At 45.0% G+C, this 19,407-nt stretch overlaps 1 protein-coding gene across 2 annotated transcripts in view; it reads left to right on the top strand.

Annotated features, from left to right (window-relative positions):
* The window catches only part of DAAM1 (dishevelled associated activator of morphogenesis 1), a 166,444-nt gene that overhangs the window by 125,836 nt on the left and 21,201 nt on the right, over positions 1–19,407 (top strand). Inside the window, exons 15-20 of one of the 2 annotated variants that reach the window (XM_040975497.1) lie at positions 2,988–3,175; positions 3,578–3,877; positions 4,091–4,198; positions 9,255–9,284; positions 11,151–11,257; positions 18,120–18,204. In XM_040975497.1, the coding sequence (XP_040831431.1) occupies positions 2,988–3,175; positions 3,578–3,877; positions 4,091–4,198; positions 9,255–9,284; positions 11,151–11,257; positions 18,120–18,204 (818 nt within the window). The remainder of the gene's footprint in view (positions 1–2,987; positions 3,176–3,577; positions 3,878–4,090; positions 4,199–9,254; positions 9,285–11,150; positions 11,258–18,119; positions 18,205–19,407) is intronic. The other variant, XM_040975498.1, reaches the window with a different exon arrangement.

Here is a 19,407-nt window from a genome sequence, read left to right as displayed (position 1 = left end):
GGATTCAAATTTTCTTGATTACTGATGTTGCAGAGTGTGAGAGATCACACTGGATCCAAGTGTAGGGTGTTAGGAGCAGTCTTTATTGCCCAAGCCTGGTGACAGCAGCTCCCACTACACTCCAGGAGCCACTACATTCAGTGGCCAAAGATAGGGGTTTTTAAACTCACATCTTCCAATCAGATTGAGAGCCATGCAGTACAAACAAAGTTTCCTTGTGCGGGAGGCAGGAAGTTACTGGAGCCCCAAGTTTTCCTGTGGTTCACCTAATAGGAGGCAGGAGGGGCCAGGTGTGCAGAACCTCTGGCGTAATTTCCCCACTGTCAATTGTTTTGAATCGTGTGGAAGGCAGGAGGGGCGGGGTGCACTTCTTGAGCCTTCCATTAGCTTGAATGACTCAAGAGGAGATAGGAAACTCCATCTCCATGCCCTGTCCACTGGCAAGTAACCTGGCGAGCAGGGGTGAGCCATCAGTGGCTGCACCCCATCACACTGACCATCCAAAACTTACCTGCTCCTTAAAGTGTACAAGGTCTTCAGAAATGTAATAAGGGGACACTAGGGGCTACCCAAATATTTTAAAGAGAAGCACCAGCCACTAGGTTTTACTACCCTGCTTCGCTCCGTGAACTGAAGTTGGCACCAGGTATAAAAAGGGGAATTCAGGGAAGTCAGTGACACAGTAACAGCTAGTTGTTCATGAGTGTTTGAGTATATCTTCAGATAGGATCACTCAGCATTAATTTACAGAGGAGATACTTGTGCCAGCCACTCCCAGAAACATATGTCTATTTCTCTCCCTCCTTCAGAATAGTAGCAAATCAAAGGAGTCCCCCCTTTGTGATAAGTCATACTCTCACCTACTGCTTTTTTACCATGCTGGTTAACGGACTTCATTTTGCTCCTCAAAGTAAGTTGCTTTCATCGCAGGCAGTGGAATAGCTCTCGCCCTGGTACTGCAAAGAGAGTCCAAGAGCGGCCTACACATTTCCTTTCCTCTCATCCTGTCTGTCCTTTTCCATTGAGTGGAAAAGCAGGTTGACCTCTGACCCGAGAAAACAGCAACTTTGAATCATCAAGCATTATGAGTTCCTCGTAGGATCTGAATTCCCCTCCAGCGAGTGAGGCTGCAGAAGCTGCTAGAGGGATAATAGGGACATTTGCTGAAGGTTGTGATTAATTGAAAATGATCCGAATGAGATGTGTAGGCCAGCTGATGTGACCCGTAGGCCCAGCCAGGCATCACTCAGTGTGGACCTCTGGAGACCGGCTGTGTGCACACTCCGACCAGGGCTGGGCCGAGTGTCCTCTCTGCTGCGGCCTCCTCTTCTGCAACATGAGCCTTTAAGCTCTCCCACAAGGTGGGAGTGATGACCCAAACATGAAGGAACAGAACTTTACTGTCATGTCTGGAGTGCACCCGCTGCACAATAAATGCTAGCAACCATGACAGGATGTAGGCTCTTGAAGTGATGCAAGAAAAATCCCCAATCAGTAGAAGGAGTGGGACAGTTGAGACTGTAGAGAAAATCAGTTCTTTTCTGGAAGCTTCAGTTAGCAAAATTGTAGATTAAATAAGGCACATGTTAATAAACAATCCCAAAGGCAGAAGCTTGAAGACAGGTATACACGGTACAGGAAATGCTTAGTACAAGCAGCGTAAATGGATGTCGTTTGTACAAAGAGTCCTTTAGGCTGAAGGTTCCCAAACTTAGCACTCTATCAGGATCATCTAAGAAATGTTTGAAGTCCACAGGTTTCTAAGCCCTTCCTTCAGTCTGTAAGGAAGACTTCTTTGCATAGGAGTTCTGGCAGGTACTTCCTGCGTGATTCTGAGGGCCAGCCCAGATTGGTCAAAGGTTGATGACCTGGGAGACGAAGGCCAAATGCCTGCACTTAGAGTGGGCAAAGATGAATGAACTGGAGTTAGAAAAGGGAAATGACATGCAATTAAATGGTTTTTAGTTATGCGTCTGAAAAAAAGAGAAGAATTCAAGGAGTGGTGGAAGTGGGTTATGGTTATCTGCGCTGCAAGGCTGGTGAAATCCAAGCCTTCTCGTGGCCCAGATCCTTCTCTGTAAACTCATATTTTTGAGGACGTACAAGAAAGGTCAAAGTGAGGATTTAAATGTGTCACCAAATTCAGAAATAGAGGCTAGCTCGGTGTAGCTCGGCCCCAGTGGATTATGTCTCTCGTGGATTTATTGATATAAAGAGAGTAGGAATTGGGGCCAAATATTTGAAATAAAAACCTACAGCCTGAACTTCATGAAGTCTATTCTAGAGTTCATCGCTCCTGTCAGCAAACATATGTTTGTTGATCTGAATAATCCGTATGCCAAACGGGATGCCCTCTTCCCTTTAGCACAGTTGGGAAAGTCAGGAAAATGCAGCTGAGAGCTCATGTTTTCCTCCCCGTATTACCATGGTTCTGATGCCCAGCCAAGGCCTCTGCCCGTATGATATGCGATACTGATGTCATAACATTTGCTTTCACAGGTCTTAACAGTCATTCGCCAGAAGCATGAGTTACTTCTAATAGCCTTCCAAGAACACAGTGCAAGGTCCTTTCCATCAGCCCTTCTGCTTCTCTCAGTCCCATTTCTAAGCTTTGAAAGAAGCCTTTGAATATTCATTTATGCTAATGTTGCTAAAAGGCCATGTCTATGGCAGGATTCTGAGTTCACTGCCAGCTAGGTCCCATCCTTCTCCACAAGTACTCACTCACACTCTTGTTTGATGTTTAGATCTGTCGGTTCCTTCTTCAGCCTTTTACAAATGGAATTAATGGGTTTCCTCATCAGAAGCCCTTCCAAGCATGAGTATCACTTGGCCCTTGAGTCACTCCCTTTGATGGGCAAGGGGTATTATATTTGCTCCATGGAAAGTCTCACAGGCTCTGCCCTTAACCTCAACTTACTTTGTAGAAAAACCGTCTCAGCCCCGAAGAGCCTTCTGTTCTCATGTCCAATTGTTTTCCTGTGCAGAGCACAATGAGCTGCAACAGAAATTGGAGAAGAAAGAGAGAGAGTGCGACGCCAAGACCCAGGAGAAGGAAGAGATGATGCAGACCCTGAATAAAATGAAAGAGAAACTTGAAAAGGAGACTACTGAGCATAAGCAAGTGAAGCAGCAGGTGGCAGATCTCACAGCCCAGCTCCACGAGCTCAGCAGGGTGAGAGCTGTCAGCCGGGTCTTCTGACCGACGTGTGTCGTGATGGGTTGCACCAGCTGGGAGGCTCCCCACCTCCGCCGTCACGTAGGCAGGCAGTGGAGGCGTGCAGGGGGTGTGCAGTTTTACATACGATCCCTGAGATCACATTAACTGCTTGAGACAAGAGCTGATGTCATGAACCCCAAAGTGTACACTAGTGCAAGAAATGGGAGAGAAATGAACACTCCGGAGATGGGCACTTTGCTGTCAGACACGGGGGGTGACCCAGTGGAGTTCAGAGACCTTACAATGTGCTTGCTGCGCTTTTAAACCCACCTTCTCAGAAGTGTGAAGGAGACAAAAAGCCGAATTCTCAAAATCACCCAATGAATGGACTTTCTTTTCCTGTGTTTGTCTTTGCAGAGGGCGGCCTGTGCCTCCATCCCCGGCGGACCCTCCCCTGGAGCTCCTGGGGGACCCTTCCCCTCCTCCTCACCTGGGGCTTTCCTTCCTCCCCCACCGCCTCCACCTCTGCCTGGTGGACTGCTTCCTCCTCCTCCGCCTCCGCCTCCCCCAGGAGGCCCTCCTCCTCCTCCAGGGCCACCTCCCCTGGGGGGAATCATGCCACCCCCTGGTGCACCAGTGGGCCTGGCACTCAAGAAGAAAAACATTCCTCAGCCCACGAATGCCCTGAAGTCCTTCAACTGGTCCAAGCTGCCTGAGGTGAGTGAGCCCATCCCTTTGTCCTGTAAGGAGAGCGTGAGCAGCCCATTGTAAAAAACCCTGCTCTTACGTGCTTGTCCAGTGTGGCCCCAGAAAGTAAGCGGTAAAGCTTCTGACACGTTGTTGCAAGCCAGCTCTCTGTGAACCCCTGGCTGAGACATCATGCCTGTTCTTTTTCTTTATGACTATAAACCGGAAACTTGATTTTTACAGAACAAACTGGAAGGAACCGTGTGGACTGACATTGATGATACGAAAGTCTTCAAAATTCTAGACCTTGAAGACCTGGAAAGAACTTTCTCTGCCTACCAGAGACAGCAGGTAAACGGCGTATGTTGTGCAGATGCTGTGAAGTGTGTCTCCTTGTGAGTGATCCCCTGTGCCACCTGCTGTCACCATGATGCAACAAGGGATCTACCCTGGTGGTTCCCCCAGGGCAGCACCGTGTGTCCCTGTGCCTGTGTGTCCCTGTGCCTGTCGTGATGTGTGTGAACAGCCCTGGTCTGCACTCCAGACCGGGTTCCTCCCTCCGAAGAGCTCTCTATGTTACTATCATAATCTAGCCAAACTGGGTACGTAGCCAGCAGAAAAAAATTTTTTAGGAAGATTATTTATGATTTATATTGTCACTTCACAGTATTCATTTCGGAAGCCATTTTGGTGTAAATGTGAACCAAGTGGTTACACTCTGAGCAGAAGGCCCTTTGAAACTGATGGAACCTGTAGAAGTGTGAGGGCTGGTAAATGACTAGGATTGAGTAACCTAGAGACTTTCAACATCCGTCACCAGCACTCGGCATTAGGATTGCTTAGAGGGAACAAGCATACCACAGGACCAGAGAAGCTACTGGAAAGTACGCAGAGATTTGTGATGCTGGAAGCACACAGGGTTTAAGGTTTGCCAGCTGACCACAGTGTGGTGGTTATGTATATCTGCCCGCTGTTAAGTCCAGATCCCAGCTGTAGAGTCCACCACTCCTCCTCAGGAGGCCATCTCCGTAGGGCCTCTTAAGAACAAACCAAAGAATTTCAGAGAAGCAGGAAAGATGGAGTAGGCTCCCAAGCAGTTCACCAGAGCTCTAAGAAAAGGAAAACTGAATCTAAAAAGTAGCAGGGTTGGTAGAGAGGCAGAGGTGATGAAGAGTGCTCCGTGTGTCTTGAACAGGAGTCGTACATCCTGAGCAGCTACGCAGGGCATCCTTGGGCTTTCTCGGAGTCCCCATCATCAAGCCCAGGGGAGAGCATCCTCAGACAAGCCCAGACTTACGAGTCAGCCTACGTGGCTTTGTCCCCAGAAAGCATCTTCCAGGAAAATGAAGTGCTCAGCGCCAAGAGAGAAGATGGACGAGGGCTGTGACACACAGAACCTAGGATTTGGGGGCACTTTCTGGTTGGTTTCAGTATGGCTTTTGGTACATTTGCAGTGGAGGAGGGAGAATGATAGCATTGAACCAAATCATCTGAGGGAAAGCTTCTGCGCAGTGCTTTTTGTGCTAGCTTAATAATACACACACACAACAACAACAACAACAACAACATCCCTCAGCTTGGCCCCCACCAAATTAGGAAGACAGACCTGTACAGTATTACTCATGCCCAGTCCAGGAGAAAGAGAAGGCATTGTCCACTAGAAAACGAGTTACTTTTTTCAAAAGACAAAGGGTGTGTTTAGAATCTTCATTTGGCAGGTGCGCTGCAGCTGTGGCTCCAGTTTGCTGCTGCTGCTGCTGCTTCTCTCTCTCCCTCCCTCTCTCTCTCTCTTTCTCTCTCTCTCTCTCTCTCCTCCCACCCTCCACCTCCCCTCTCCCTCTTCTGTCGCTGGAAGTTATTCCCCAAACCTAGACATGAGCTCATGGGACATTGCAGCAAAATCTGACATGGTAAAGTATCCTGTTGGTTTCCTGTTATCAGTTGCTAATGCTAGCCCATGCTGATTGTCTAAAGCGAAGATTTGGGAACTTAGAGCAGTGTCTTACGGAAGGGAAAGCAGCAGCTTTTGCGAGTGGTGAAATTCAAGTCTGAGCATGTGGGTTGTATTTACTGTGAAGGCAGGTGGTTGAAAGGCCCAAGTTTCTAAGACTTATAATTAACAGGCTTTCAGCAGAAGGTACAGAAGAACGCTGCCAAAATGCTCTGGGACAAATATGTGGACAGTTCTCAAGAGCCTTGGGAAACAGGATCACAGAAAGCCTTGCAGTTGGGTAATTGTCTCCTAGCAACCAACACTGTTTACGTAATCAGTAGTCATTCCAGTCAGGAGAGACCATAACAATTCAGTAGAACTTAACACTAAGAAGACGAGGAAATCAAAGAATATTTGCAGTGACACTTTCTGGAAAAAAAGATTCCAATACAGCTACCCAGCCTGAGCATTTCAAGGGTGTTTTCGTTTTGGGTGTAAGAATTTGAGATGATAATTTTTTGGGGGGGTGGGGAGGAATACATGTTCCAGATAAGGATAATTTGAGCCATTCTGTTAGATATTATTAATGTTAGGAGACAGAAAATTGAAAAGGTGCAGACATTTTAATTCGAACATATTGGACAGAAAAAAGAAAATGGAATTTACTGTCATTGAATGTCCCTTTGTTGAATGGCTAATCGTAGCATCAAAGGCTCATGTGTTAGCAATCTTGTATTTTACACTGCTCTCCTTTCTACTCCGAAACGAATATCGGGAACGCATGGTTTCTATGCTGTGTCCAACTTTCCTCCCTCTACAGTTCCGATGTCTTGGTCAGATTCTGTGGATTCCAACCAACTGGTGGGCTAAATAACCTTCTCCAAGAAACCCATTGGGGGGCCCCTATTGTGGAGTAAGGGTTTAGTGTAATTTAGATGAATAATGAGGAATGACACTTTAATCTTACGTGTGTGACATACACACATATGTATGTAAGGAGGGGTCCGTCACGATGTTTATGAAAATTTATTATGAAAGCACGAATCTCAACAATTTTTCCACCAAAATAACAAACATCTTTGGATTCCATTCTGCATACGTTGTCCTAAATCCGTTCCCATGTAGAGACACACATCTGTACATGTGCTTGCACACTTACACACACAGAGCATCTGTTCAGTTGATGTGAGAAACCTCATATTATTAAAGTCAGAACAGATATTTACCTATATTATCCACTTTGTGTATGAAATACTCCAGGGAGCACAGATGTGTTCAGCTTCTGTCCACAGTATAAGTGACAGTATCAAAGAAGATATAAGAAAAAATAAGCATAATATGGATTTAAAGATGATAATCCATATTTCATATCCTTTCTGTTTTGGTTCTGAAGCTGGCACACATAGTCCCATAATACATACACTTGTGTTCTTGTCTGATACTCAGCCTCGGCTCTGAAATGAACATAGTTCTTATTTTACAAAGAATAAAATGTGACCTGGTGTTTTTTCATTGTTCCAACAGTTGGGACAATAATGTAGTGTAATCCTCTGTTTCACTTTTTCTTTGCTCCATGCTTTTGCTTATTCATGAATGTCAGAATTCATAGATGGTTTTCTTTAACTATGATTTTTTTTTGGAACTGAGTCACTCCTAATTCAGAATCTTTCCCCCCAGTGGCGATATCAAAGGTGTATTGAATTGATTGTATGAAGCTTAGGAGCCACAGGACGTGGAACTTAGTGACAGGAAGCTGTAACCCACATTCTAAAAGTTCATGAAATTGTTGACTTTCTAAAATTTCAGGACCTCTAATGGAAACTACATTATACATGATTCTAGATCATTCATAGCGATGTACTTTAATGTATGCACTGCATAATAATTAAAGGCTATCCATCTCATTTTTATGGGAGATTTTCATTCAATGATAATACAAATTTATTTCTTCCTATGCATGCAACTGAGCAGCAGGAAAACGAGCAGTTTGCTAAAGAGTCAGTTCTGAAGCAGAAGTAGGTTAGTGGCGTGTCTTCCTGCTGCCTGCTCCTTGCTGAGGGCGCTTGTCTCATCTTTCCACCTGCTCCTTGCTGAAGACAGCCCTTCTGAGCTTCGACTCAGACACCCAGTTAGTGACAGCCGTCTATCCCACAATCCAATGCGTGAGAAACCTTAAATCCGAGGCACTGGAAAACCAAAATGTAAAGCGAATTGCTAGGGAGCCTCACGGTGCTTTTTTCAAAGTCAGACTGCAAAGACAAGATCTGGATTGAACCAGCAACTCTCTCTCTCTAAGTGGTGGCGGGCGGAGGGCTGGAGAGGGGGAGGCAGGTTAAAATGACCTCCCTGGGGTTCACCATATTCCAATAAAAACTACTTGTACTGGGATAGTACTCAGGAGCTCCCGAGCTGAAATGACAGTTGTAGCGAGGACAAAAGGAAAGTGCAACAATCAGAGCAGAAGAAAAGATCCGTGTGATTATCAGTTTGTTCCTTAAATGCCGTTCTAGAAAGGCAGTCCCTCCTTTTATGGATAGAACAGCAAGAGGACGGCACATTCTGTTTCCCACTCCAAGAATTATGTGCAGCAGCTCATCTGTGTAAAATTGGCTTTGGCGGGGCTGCCGAGACCAACGAAACCTTAAGGAATCTGCTGAGCAAATGCGGCCTGTGCAAACTGTTGGCCCCAAACCTGAGCTGTGTTTTGCACACCAAAGCTGGATTTGTTCCAGCATTATAAAACTAAGCAACAGAAACTTTTTTTTTCTTCCATTAGCATGTCAACTACCTCTTATTTCCCTTCTGCACTTCAAGTCTTTTTTAAAACTATCTCAAGAAGAGTCTGTGCACAGGGCCACCAATGGCTGCACAACCACAGGAACCATTTCACATTCTGTTTTTCCTTAGACCCATCTCCGGCACCTGCAGGCATTGTTAGTACACTGCAGGCAAACTGGACGTTAATAGTACTGGCTTCATTTGTTCAATTTATCATAGTCTTTCCTTGTGACACAGAAAGGTTTATTTCTACCAAAATGCGTATTTTTCTGATAGTCCATGCCCATCAGAGGCCTCAAATGATGAAACATGTTTAATGTTCTCATGCCTCAAGTTATCATATTGAAAAAAATATGTAGTCCAGTGGCCATTTCAAAGATGGCGTTCCTTTCCCAGCTTGCGCCTGTGTGGGATGCTTTAAAGCTTTACTTTTCTGAATTTCATCTCTCACCGTGGAAGGTGATCAGCAGCCAGTGCCATGGTCTTTGTCTCCCCTGAGTATTTGGGGCTTGGCTCTTGGTGGTTTGCAGCCAGCCTCTTGCCCTTCCTGGTTCTCACTGGTGGTCCAGCGCATGGGTCGTCTGTCCCCCTACATCACTGCTCCCCTTGACTGCCTCTGCCTCGCCTGTTTGTGGCTGTGACTTATGAACTGCATGTGTCTGGTTTGCCTTTTCCATGCCTCTGCCATGGCTGTAGGATTTCTTTGTGAGCAGTAACTCCAAGCAGGTAAGTGAGCTGCCGTCTTACACCGTGATTGGTTCACAGTGAGCCTGACATTGCTTATTGTTGGGTTTTTTTTTTGTTTTGTTTTTACATAGTGTAATGCTTGAGTGGTTCCCAGGATTTCAAATATCAATTAAATAGCTAGAAGCTCGTCTGAAATCTCAGCATATCAAGAGACAGTTGATGTTTGGTCACATGGTGCTTCATTTAATAAATTCATTTTTGCCTTTGCTTCCTAAACTACTGCACAGTTCCAGAGCTCTTTTTTTTCTTATATGTTTTAAATGTTGTGTTACATTTTTATAGTTATTTATTGATTTGAAAGATAAAAAGGGAAAGAGACAGAGAAAGAAATTGAGATTGAGGGCCTGGCGCAGTTGCCTAGTGGCTAAAGTCCTCGCCTTGCATGTGCCAGGATCCCATATGGACACTAGTTTGTACCCCTGTGGCCCTTGTTCCCATCCAGCTCCCTGCTTGTGGCCTGGGAAAGCAGTTGAGGATGGCCTGAAGCCTTGGGACCCTGTGCCTGCACAGGAGACCCGGAAGAAGCTCCTGGCTCCTGGCTTTGGATCAGCTCAGCTCCCACCGTTGTGGCCCCCTCGGGGAGTGAATCAGTGGATGGAAATATTTCTGCTGTCTGTCTCTCCTCCTCTCTGTTGATCTGACTTTGCAATAAAAATAAATCTAAAAAAAAAAAGAAAGAAATTTAGATCAAGCTCATCTGTGCAGGGGTTCATGCCCCCAGTGACTACACTAGCCAGTGCTGGGTCAAGCCACAGCCAGGGCCAGGAGCTCCACCTGGGGCTAGCCCATGGGCAGACCATCATCCATTGTTTTGCCCAGGCTGTCCAGGGAGCTGGATTAGAAGTAGAGCAGCTAAGGCACATTTCAGTGCCTAAATGGCATGCTGGGGTTGTAGGCAGCAATTTTATGTCCCCAGGCTGGCCCCCGTAATCCATTGTTGAGTCAGTCCTGGCTGCAAATGAAATCACAATGCCATTTTGAGCTTGATCTTTTTATTGCTGTCAGTGCCTCTGGTCCCTGGTATTTATACTCAGTGTTTTGTATAGACCTGCTTCATGTCTCTTATGACTGGCCGCCACTGCATACAGCTCTCCGGTCAGCAGCAGAATGTACAACTAGGGCTTATTACCAAGTCGGTTAACTGAGCTAATGCCTTGCCCGCCTCCTCCCCGTTGTCCATCGGCCTCCAGGGCAAGGAGAGCTACCACCTGGCCTTGGGAGCTCCCCGCTGCACATGAAGATGTTTGGGAAGTTTTATTGTTCAGCGTTTTTGAGTGCTCAAATGCAGCTAGGGGCTGAATGGGCCCTTCAAATGGCCACAGCAGCAATGGCAAAGCTCAGTGCAGCTTGATTCATGGTGACAGTTCTTCTGTCTCCTGTCCGGAGGGCTCTAGGGGACAAAGGGAGGGTGTCACTCCCTGAGGATTTGTGCACATTTCACATCTTCAGCTTGGAAACCCTTTGTTTTCCCAAATAATGCTTCTTAAATGTGGGTGGTCGGCCCCCGTTGTTATTTCTGTTTTGCAGCTAGATTGTGGCCTTTGTCTCAATTTTGCCTTCTCCCTGTATCACGTTTTACCGTCTCAGCTCTTCCCGTTTGTGTCTGTGTAGTGTGCGTGTGTGTGTGTGTGTGTAGTGTGTGTGTGTCTGTGTGGTGTGTGTGTGTCTGTGTAGTGTGTGTGTGTCTGTGTAGTGTGGTGTGTGTGTGTGTAGTGTAGTGTGTGTCTGTGTAGTGCATGCATGTGTGTGTGTGCATGTGTGTGTGTGTGTGTGTGCGCGTGTGTGTGAAGTCTCCTGAGAATGTCACTGTCGGGCTTTGACGTGTTTCTTTCCTGCTCTTTACAGAAAGAAGCAGATGCCACGGATGACTCGCTGAGTTCCAAACTGAAAGTCAAAGAACTGTCAGTGATTGATGGTCGGAGGGCTCAGAACTGCAACATCCTCCTCTCAAGGTACTGATGGTGTTGAACAAGTATTTCTACCAGTACCGACTTTTCTGTCTTGGCCATCAAAACCACGCGCTTGCGGTTTGCTCTAACAGTGCTCTGCCAAAGGGAGGTCTTTGAATTCCCTCCTGTTCAAGGTGGGGAGAACTCCCGGTGCCCACTTTCCTGGTGAAAGGCGGTGTGTGTGGATGCCTGTGTCCTCAGGTATCTCAGTTTAAAAGCAAAGCAGCAGAAGTCAGTGTTTTCATTCTGAAAAACCTGTGAAAGGCATTCGACTTTTCTTCACCCTTGTTGGTCTTAGGGACTCTTTGGGTTGTGCGTGACCAAATGGGGACCGACATGGCTGTTTGTTTCACTTTGACTTTCCAATACCATCTTGTACATCTCAAGGTTACATGAGCACATGCTTTTTATGAAGGGCTAAAAGATACGTAAAGCTCAGACCTCAGTGAAATGTTCATTTGTCCAGTTCTGCCCTGTTTGCAATCTTTCCCCTAACCGTCACTGCCTTGGCACTTGAAAAGGAATGGACAGAGGAAATTTCAGAGGCTGGAATTTGATTGCTGCTTCAGGCAGTGTTATCAGGGCATTCTTGGCATTTCAAATCGCTTTTCTGTATCTAGGTTTGTTGGTTTTGTTTTTTTCCAAAAGGGACTTCATGTGAGGCAAGGACATCTAATTCTTATGACTTAATGAAAATAAGAATCTTGAATATTGAGACTGTGAAAGGAGTGCTGAATGTGCATTGAGGCGAGCATAACAAAGTGTTTCTCTTCTGGGAGAATGAAGAAGGAAAGAAGTGGTCCTGTAACTTAGATAGCCTTGGATGAGTTTTCTTTTAACACAAAGAACTCCTGCTTGGTTTTCAGCGTGGAAACCTGATTGTTAGCCAGATATATATTACTTTAGGGAGCAAATGTTTTCTTCTAGCAAAAACAGAAATGGAACCTTAGTGAATTTTAATGCAGCTTGAAAGGGAACATGAGCCAGTCTGCTTGCGTACGTTTCTGTCTCGAGTAGGAAGCGATGTGAATGGCCAGGCTCTTGGTTTAGTCTGGCTTTTCTCTGCCTCAGTTGTGCTCAAGTTAGGTAACTTCGCCATCTGCTTAGGAAAACATCATTCAGCAGAATTTGAAGGCATGCTTATTTTTCTTCTGCAGTGTATTTAATGCCTTTTGATGCCTTTTGCAAGGACTCTTCTTGCTTGGAAAATTAAATGGGTATTTTTAAGTATCTAAAATTTTCCCTAGAATGCGTGTTTTCTCCAACCGGATGAACATTTCAGAGTAACTTGACAAAAGGGGGGCTGTCTGAATTCCGTGCTGCTGGAGTGTTTCTGGGGTGAGAACTCCGAGCTGGCTCCTCAAAGACGGAATCTGCCCCGTCCTGAGTGCCAGCCACGGTCATTACCCCCTCTAGACAAGGTCGTAACTCTTCCAGGCAGATTTCCCATACCATCATTGGAGGAATTGTTCCACATTTGTAGTATGTAATTCTCTTGTGACCTTAAACCTGTCAGGAGCCGACATTAACTGAGAAATTGTTCAGACGATATCTAGACAACAGTTACAAGTCAGTTTGCCTCATATCTGTTATGTTTTAAGAATCACTTTAATGAATACATAGTATAATGAAAAATCATGTTGCGGACAACAAACTTTAAGTCTAGCTGACCTTTTCTTGATGAGGTTATATAGAGCCTTTTTTATTTTCTGTTTCACAGTTTTGCAAGCATAGGGCTTCCTCCCCCTCTCCCATCCCCTTCTCTCCCTCCCATTGTCTGTTACATAGGGTGCTTTGAAACGCTTCCTGAAAAATCAAGTGAAAGATAACTTTAGTTTTCTACAGAAAAATTTTGACACTTGTGCACAGCTTTTTCTACTGTGCGTTTCCCATGAGCATTTCTGGAGCCTTTTCGTATCGATCAGGTTTTAGAATCTCTCTGGCGAGGAGAGAGGGACAGAGACAGAGTCCCTCCTGCTGGTTGACCCCCCCTCTCCCCCCCCTCCCCCGCCAAATGCTTGTAGCAGCGGCACTGGGCCAGGCTGAAGCACATCTCACACACACAGGGAACAGAAACCCAGTGACGTGAGCCCTCTCTGCCTCCCAGAGTCCCCGTTGGCAGGACGTTTGAACAAGGAGACCGAGTTGAGAGTTGAACTGACTAATGTGGGGCAACGGGTGTCTGGAACGTTGAGCTAAATGCATGCTCCCCATGTTAAATGTTAGTGTGTATTTATTTCGTTTACTTAAAAAAATTATTTATTTTGTTAGCATTACAGAGGGAGAAGAGGAGATTTTAAAAAAAGTTTCCATCTGCTGGTTCATGCCCAATTTGTGTACAACTGCCAGAGCTGGGCCTGTCTGAAGCACAGAGCCAATAACTGCTTCCAGGGGTCTCAAATACATGACTTGGGACACCTCCCGCTGCTCTCCCAGTCTAATACCAGGGAACTGGATCAGAAATTAAGCAACTAGGACTTGAACCGGCGCCACTATGGGAGGCCAACACCACAGAGGCTTTTCTGGATATAACATGACACCAGCCCCATCATTCAGCTTTTTAAAACTGTTACCAATTTAACTAGCATCCTCTGCTCTTCATCAGCAACTCACTACTAACATGTGAGGAGCTGGGACAGGCTAGTGAGCCTATCCATTGCTTACCTTGCCAGCAAAGGACTGATTTCCCAGCAAGGCAGCTGTTTCCCCAAAGTCCATCCTGAAGACATGATGTATTCTGTGGCCTGTGCAAGGATACTTCAAAAAGTTATAGTTTTGAAAATGGAACTAAAAGATACGTTTATTTGGGTGCAAAACATTTTGACATGCATACAGAGTTTGTGTGTGTGTCATGCACATTTCTTGTTTGTTCCTAAGTGTGTGTGTTCACAGTGTTGGGTTATGCTCTGGAGCACTTCCTTAGTGGGCTCGTTGGTCAGACCACCTGCCACAGGCGGGACAGAAGGCAGTTGGCAAGGGATCAAGACAGGGAAAGAGGTGCAGGCTGACTGGGTGAGGAGGATGTTACAGTGTGGATGGCCAGTGTCACCCAGAGCTCGCTGGAGGGGACCACCTACACGATACAAGTTTGAATGGTGAGTGCCAGGGCACCATGTCATATGTTTCATACATGTGGGAAGAGTGGAGTGGATACAATGCCCCTTAAAATGAGTGTTTTCTTGAGTCTTCAGGCTATGGACGAGAGAAGCAGCTTTTTTTTTTCCCCATGAATGTGCAAGAGTGATGGGTAGCAATTTAGAAAACCATGTAGTTTAGTGCTTAAAACAGACCTCTTCCTCCAAGGTAACAAAGGAAGCAGGGTGAGGTTGCACAGTTGACCCCTATTGAATATAGAAGTAAGAAACATGTCTCCAATCTTCCTCTCCAGATGCTCCCTGGACATGGCACAATGGATGTAGTAAACCACAAAAAGCCACTTCAAAGCAGGGGGATTTGGCCTAGACCCACTGAGGCTGAGCTAAGGTTGAGTCGCCACCCATCCTTAGCCCATTTTCATTATGCCTAGCTGTTCCAATAACTCTGGGCAAATTTTTGAAATGCTTGAGTAAAGTGAGGTGGAGGTAGATACTGTTTTCAGATGGCTGGTTTGTTTCCTGCCTTGTAATGAAGGTTGCAGCAAGTGCCTTGAAAGCCGCCACCCTCCAGCGCACCAGAACACTGCCAAGCTTGAAAAGCAATTAAACGGCTAGGCTTGCTAGGCTCCTTAAATTACAGAGATTAGAAACTCACTCTGTAGATGACAGATGACACTAAGAACTCTGCAGCCTATGGGGCTCTCCCGGAGGGCGGGGCATCTCTCCTTTCCTGTAAAGTAGACGGGCTTTGTTCCGTGCAGTAGGCCACGTGCATGGCCTTATGTTAACAGGGAGATTTTCTTAAGTACTACCTGTTAAAATCTCCATTCACTTTTTAGGCCACGGGAAAACCAGAATTTTTAGGAATTTAGTATTTAGTCCAGACAGCCTCTGGGGATTGAAGAGCATAAATATATACAGTTTCAAAAGTCAGAAGTTCTGCACTCCGTATGGAGAGCTCACGAAATACAAATTTGATACTTCAAGTATTGTTCTCACTATGATTTTTTTCAACTCTTTTTCTTTTATATGCAGAACAGGGGGGATTCAGCAGAACCACACCATAACATGTTTTCTTCCACTTGGTGTAAAAAGGACAAAATTAATTATTATTATTTTGTTTCTTTTTGCTCGTAAGCAGAGCACTTGTCATCCTGCTTGTGGATGCTTCCGTAGCCAGCGCTTTGATCGGTGGCAGTTTCCATCTTTCCTTGTTTCACTGTTTCATGGCTGTGCCTGGCCACTTCGTGGTATTTGTACTGCCTTAACTCCAGAACCTTTAGCATCCCTGACCTCAGGCAATCCAGGGGCTGTACGACTGGGACCTTGATGAAACATGCCACCGTTTTTAACCCTGCTCTGTGTATCCCGTGCCCGTGCCAGCTTAGCTAAGTTGTTCCATTTAAGGATGGAGATTTTCCATCAAGATGCTCCAGGGAAATATTCATAAGACAGTGACCGTAACAACCTGGAGAGGTTTGCCAGGACTCGATTTGCTGGACAAAGCATGAGTCCCACAGTCCACAACAGCTCAATTCAGTCATGGAAAGTTTTCTTTTTCCTGGCATAGATAAGTTGGCATTTTGCCTAGTTGTTGGATTTGAATTTGGTAATATGTGACAGAAGAGAATGGTGTTTGATGCCTTCAAATTCCCAGATTTGCTTCTCCCTTCCTTTCTTCTTATTTGCACAAGAAACATTTCATTTAAATAGGAGTGAAAAAAAAAATAGGGTGAAGGACTGTAACAAAATCATTTTGCCATCTAGGGGAAAGGGCAAACCCATATTTCCACGAGTGATGTCTTCCACAGCTTCCCGTGGGTTCTGTGCTGAGGCCTTTGAATTCACTCTTGCTTTAATTCCACACTCACAGGGCAGTGTGCTTGACATGCCTCACTCCGTGCATCCACATTACCCTCTGCTTCGCCCAGGGATCAAAACACCTTTCAGCTAAGGAGTACATCTTCTCATTCCTTTAGAATGCCCTGGGACCTAATGCGTGTCGCAGAGTGGAAGTGTGTGGAATAATGAGTCTGAGTGATTTGGAAGAATTCACAGGAATTATGCTAAGCCCTGGTTAATGCTTAGCTGTAAACCCATATTAAAGTTACAGAAGTACTGCTACCGGGGGTTTTTTTTTTCTGATATGGAAAAACTTGCCTCATCGTGCACACATATGAGGGGTGCTTCAAAAAGTTCGTGGAGGGGAGGGCATTGAGGTGCAGCTGATTTAGCTCTCATTTAGGGAGAGCCATCTCTTGTATTGGAGTACCTAATTCAAGTGCCTCCTATGCATACTTCAATTCCCCTTCCTCCACTGATTTCCCTGTATTATTGTAATAGTAAGGTTGTAAGAACATCATTCTGCTATTCAAGTGTATCCTGACGTTGTAGGTTTAGACAATGGCAGAAAGTCCAGCATCCTATTGTCAAGATACAGGGAAGCGTTTCATTGGGGGTCCGTCTTTATTCAGAAGTAGAGATGCATACGCAGTGTGTCTTTACTTCTCGGTATGATATGATATTTTCTAGTATACAGCTCCTCTACATGACTATATGTCCACGAATGTTTACCTATGTATCTATGATCTTGTATTATGCATGAATGTTGCCTTGTATCATAGAGAACATAGGATATTTGTCCTTTTGGTATCATCCCGATTTTGTAGATAAGGAAACTAGACTCGGTAAAATTTCGTTCAGGTCACACTAGCATGAAAGAACCAAAACTAGGGCCCGGCTTCAGAAGTGACATCGAGCACTACTTTGTGTGTTCACATCTTTATCTCTACTGCCATCTGCGATTTTTCTCAAAGAACACTGACAAAAGGAATGAGTCAAATGATGTTGCTCTGCCACATTAGTGATAGATTGTAGGAAATTAGGATTTTAGAAGCAAGCCGGAGTCTAATGCTTATGACTAGAATAAGAAAATGATTCTGTTGTCACAGCTAATGATGTTGAAGACTGTTGCTGTGGGGAAAAAAAATCCTTGCAAGTGTGTTTCTATTTCATGATACATGTATTATATGGGCAACACTGTTATTCTGGCCGTGACACAAATCCCTAATTAAATTCACAAACCATTTAAGTTCATGGTAGATAGAAAACAGATTTTGCGTTTTCATAAGTCTTTGCCTGTGCAGTAGTATTGGAATAAGCATTATTTATACAGAACTTGAGATTAGCCACCAGAAAGCTTTGGTCTATGAGCTCTGTTACTTTATGGATTTGGGTAAGTTACGTGGTTCTTCTCATCTGTTTAACAAGTGATCCCAGTTATTTTGGGAATGAAATGAACTGTGTGAAAATGCCTTAACTCTAGAGGGCTAGCACATTTTATTTTACCTCGTCAAGTTTTTAATAGCATAAAGTTGTTGACTATTAACCCGCCAGAGAACTTTAACACACCTGACATAAAACCAGGCCAGGGATTCTGTTTATTATCGCTTTTGCCTGCAATTCATAGAAGCTGCAAAGAGAAGAGCAGTGTGGGGTATTTAGCATCTTCCTGTCCCTTGCTTGGGGAAACTAAACCACAGAACATAGCTGCTTTGTGCTGTGTGTTAACAGAGCATTACAGCACCACAGAAGAATTGAAAGCATGTTCAAAATCCTATTTTTAGGTACAGTACTGTTAAAAAGTGAGCTTTCACAGAGAGAATTTTTTTTGTGTGTGTGAAAAATGGTACGAGAAAATCAGCATCTGGTGTAGCTGGATCGCCTTGTGTTAGATTACAGTGGTAACAAGTGGCCTATCCTGTCTCCAGGTTGAAATTATCCAACGATGAAATCAAGCGGGCAATCCTGACAATGGACGAACAGGAAGATCTGCCCAAGGACATGTTGGAGCAGGTAAGCACCAGACGTCTCATGGCATACCTGGCACCTGACTGCCAACATAGAGCAGGCTCGTGGCTAACGAACCATGCGCTCATCTCTGCACTGAGGAAGCTGAACCATGTTTCCACCTGTTCTAGGAAGACACTTTATTCCTTCGTTGTTCTTGAGAAACAGGGGCTAAGAAGGACGTTCACAAATTTACTCAGTGCCTGGGATGGACTGTGCCAGATTTCGTCCCTCAAGCTGCATTTATTAAGTCCCAGTGGGTCAGATAAATACACTGGCTTTATTCAAAGGTCTGAGTTTCTCAGAACTATTGATAATCTCACTGGCATCACCACAGGCAATGCTACGTAACTGTATTCATTACTGAATTCCTAGTATAGTTCGTATCTGGTCTTAGGTCATCATTCCCATGACTACAAAAGTCTGTTCAACTTCCCTCACAGTCTACCATCTGTATTTAAAAAACTTGCTTGTATCACAAAATAGGTTGTAAATTCCTCGAGGCGAAGCCTGTGTTGTCTGACAGTGTGACTGCACCGTGTGTTAAAGGACAATGTTGTGCAAGTAGTAGATATTGAAGCAGTTGTCAACGGTGTCTGCCCCTTGCTCTGAACCTGAATGTTTTGGTCTTTGTTGATAATAGTCTCAGAAAGTTTGACGATTACCGACTCTTTTTGTTCCATTTGTGTTGGGGTAGAATCATCTTTTGAGTGATTTTGGTCATGAGGGCCGTGATTGTTGGCACCAGGTCTACTTCTAAGCCACACAATTTTAGATTGAACTTGACTCATTATATGAACACACTCAAATCCAAGAGCAGAGCAAAAGGGTATTTTGCACTGGATAGTGACGTGTGTAGTCTCACACCTCCATAGGGTTGACCTTTCCTGCCATCAGATTTGCCTTGGGTGAAAACTCTCACACAGGAACAAAAATACTTTTGCTGGTGTCCTTTGATGGAGTGATTTTGTTATCAAAATAGTTAGTGGCATTGTGCTCAAGTATCCTAGGGTGCTCTGGGTAGTTTAAAAATACTCCTTCACCCTCAAGTTCATCTTCTGCAGTATTTGCCTCTTCTGCAAACACTTCCATAAACCAGTCCAGTTAGCTGCTGCCCCAGAAGTTTGAAGCCAGCTCCCATCTGCCTCCACCCGGCTCCCCGGTGACCCTGCCTCCCAGTTATAACCTGGAATAAAGAACTCCGGAGAG

This window comes from Ochotona curzoniae, unplaced genomic scaffold (assembly GCF_017591425.1).
Source record: "Ochotona curzoniae isolate NIBS_2020 unplaced genomic scaffold, NIBS_Ocur_1.0 contig_2688, whole genome shotgun sequence".
Classification (NCBI taxonomy): domain Eukaryota; kingdom Metazoa; phylum Chordata; class Mammalia; order Lagomorpha; family Ochotonidae; genus Ochotona; species Ochotona curzoniae.
This window is presented reverse-complemented; position numbering and strand designations above follow the sequence as displayed.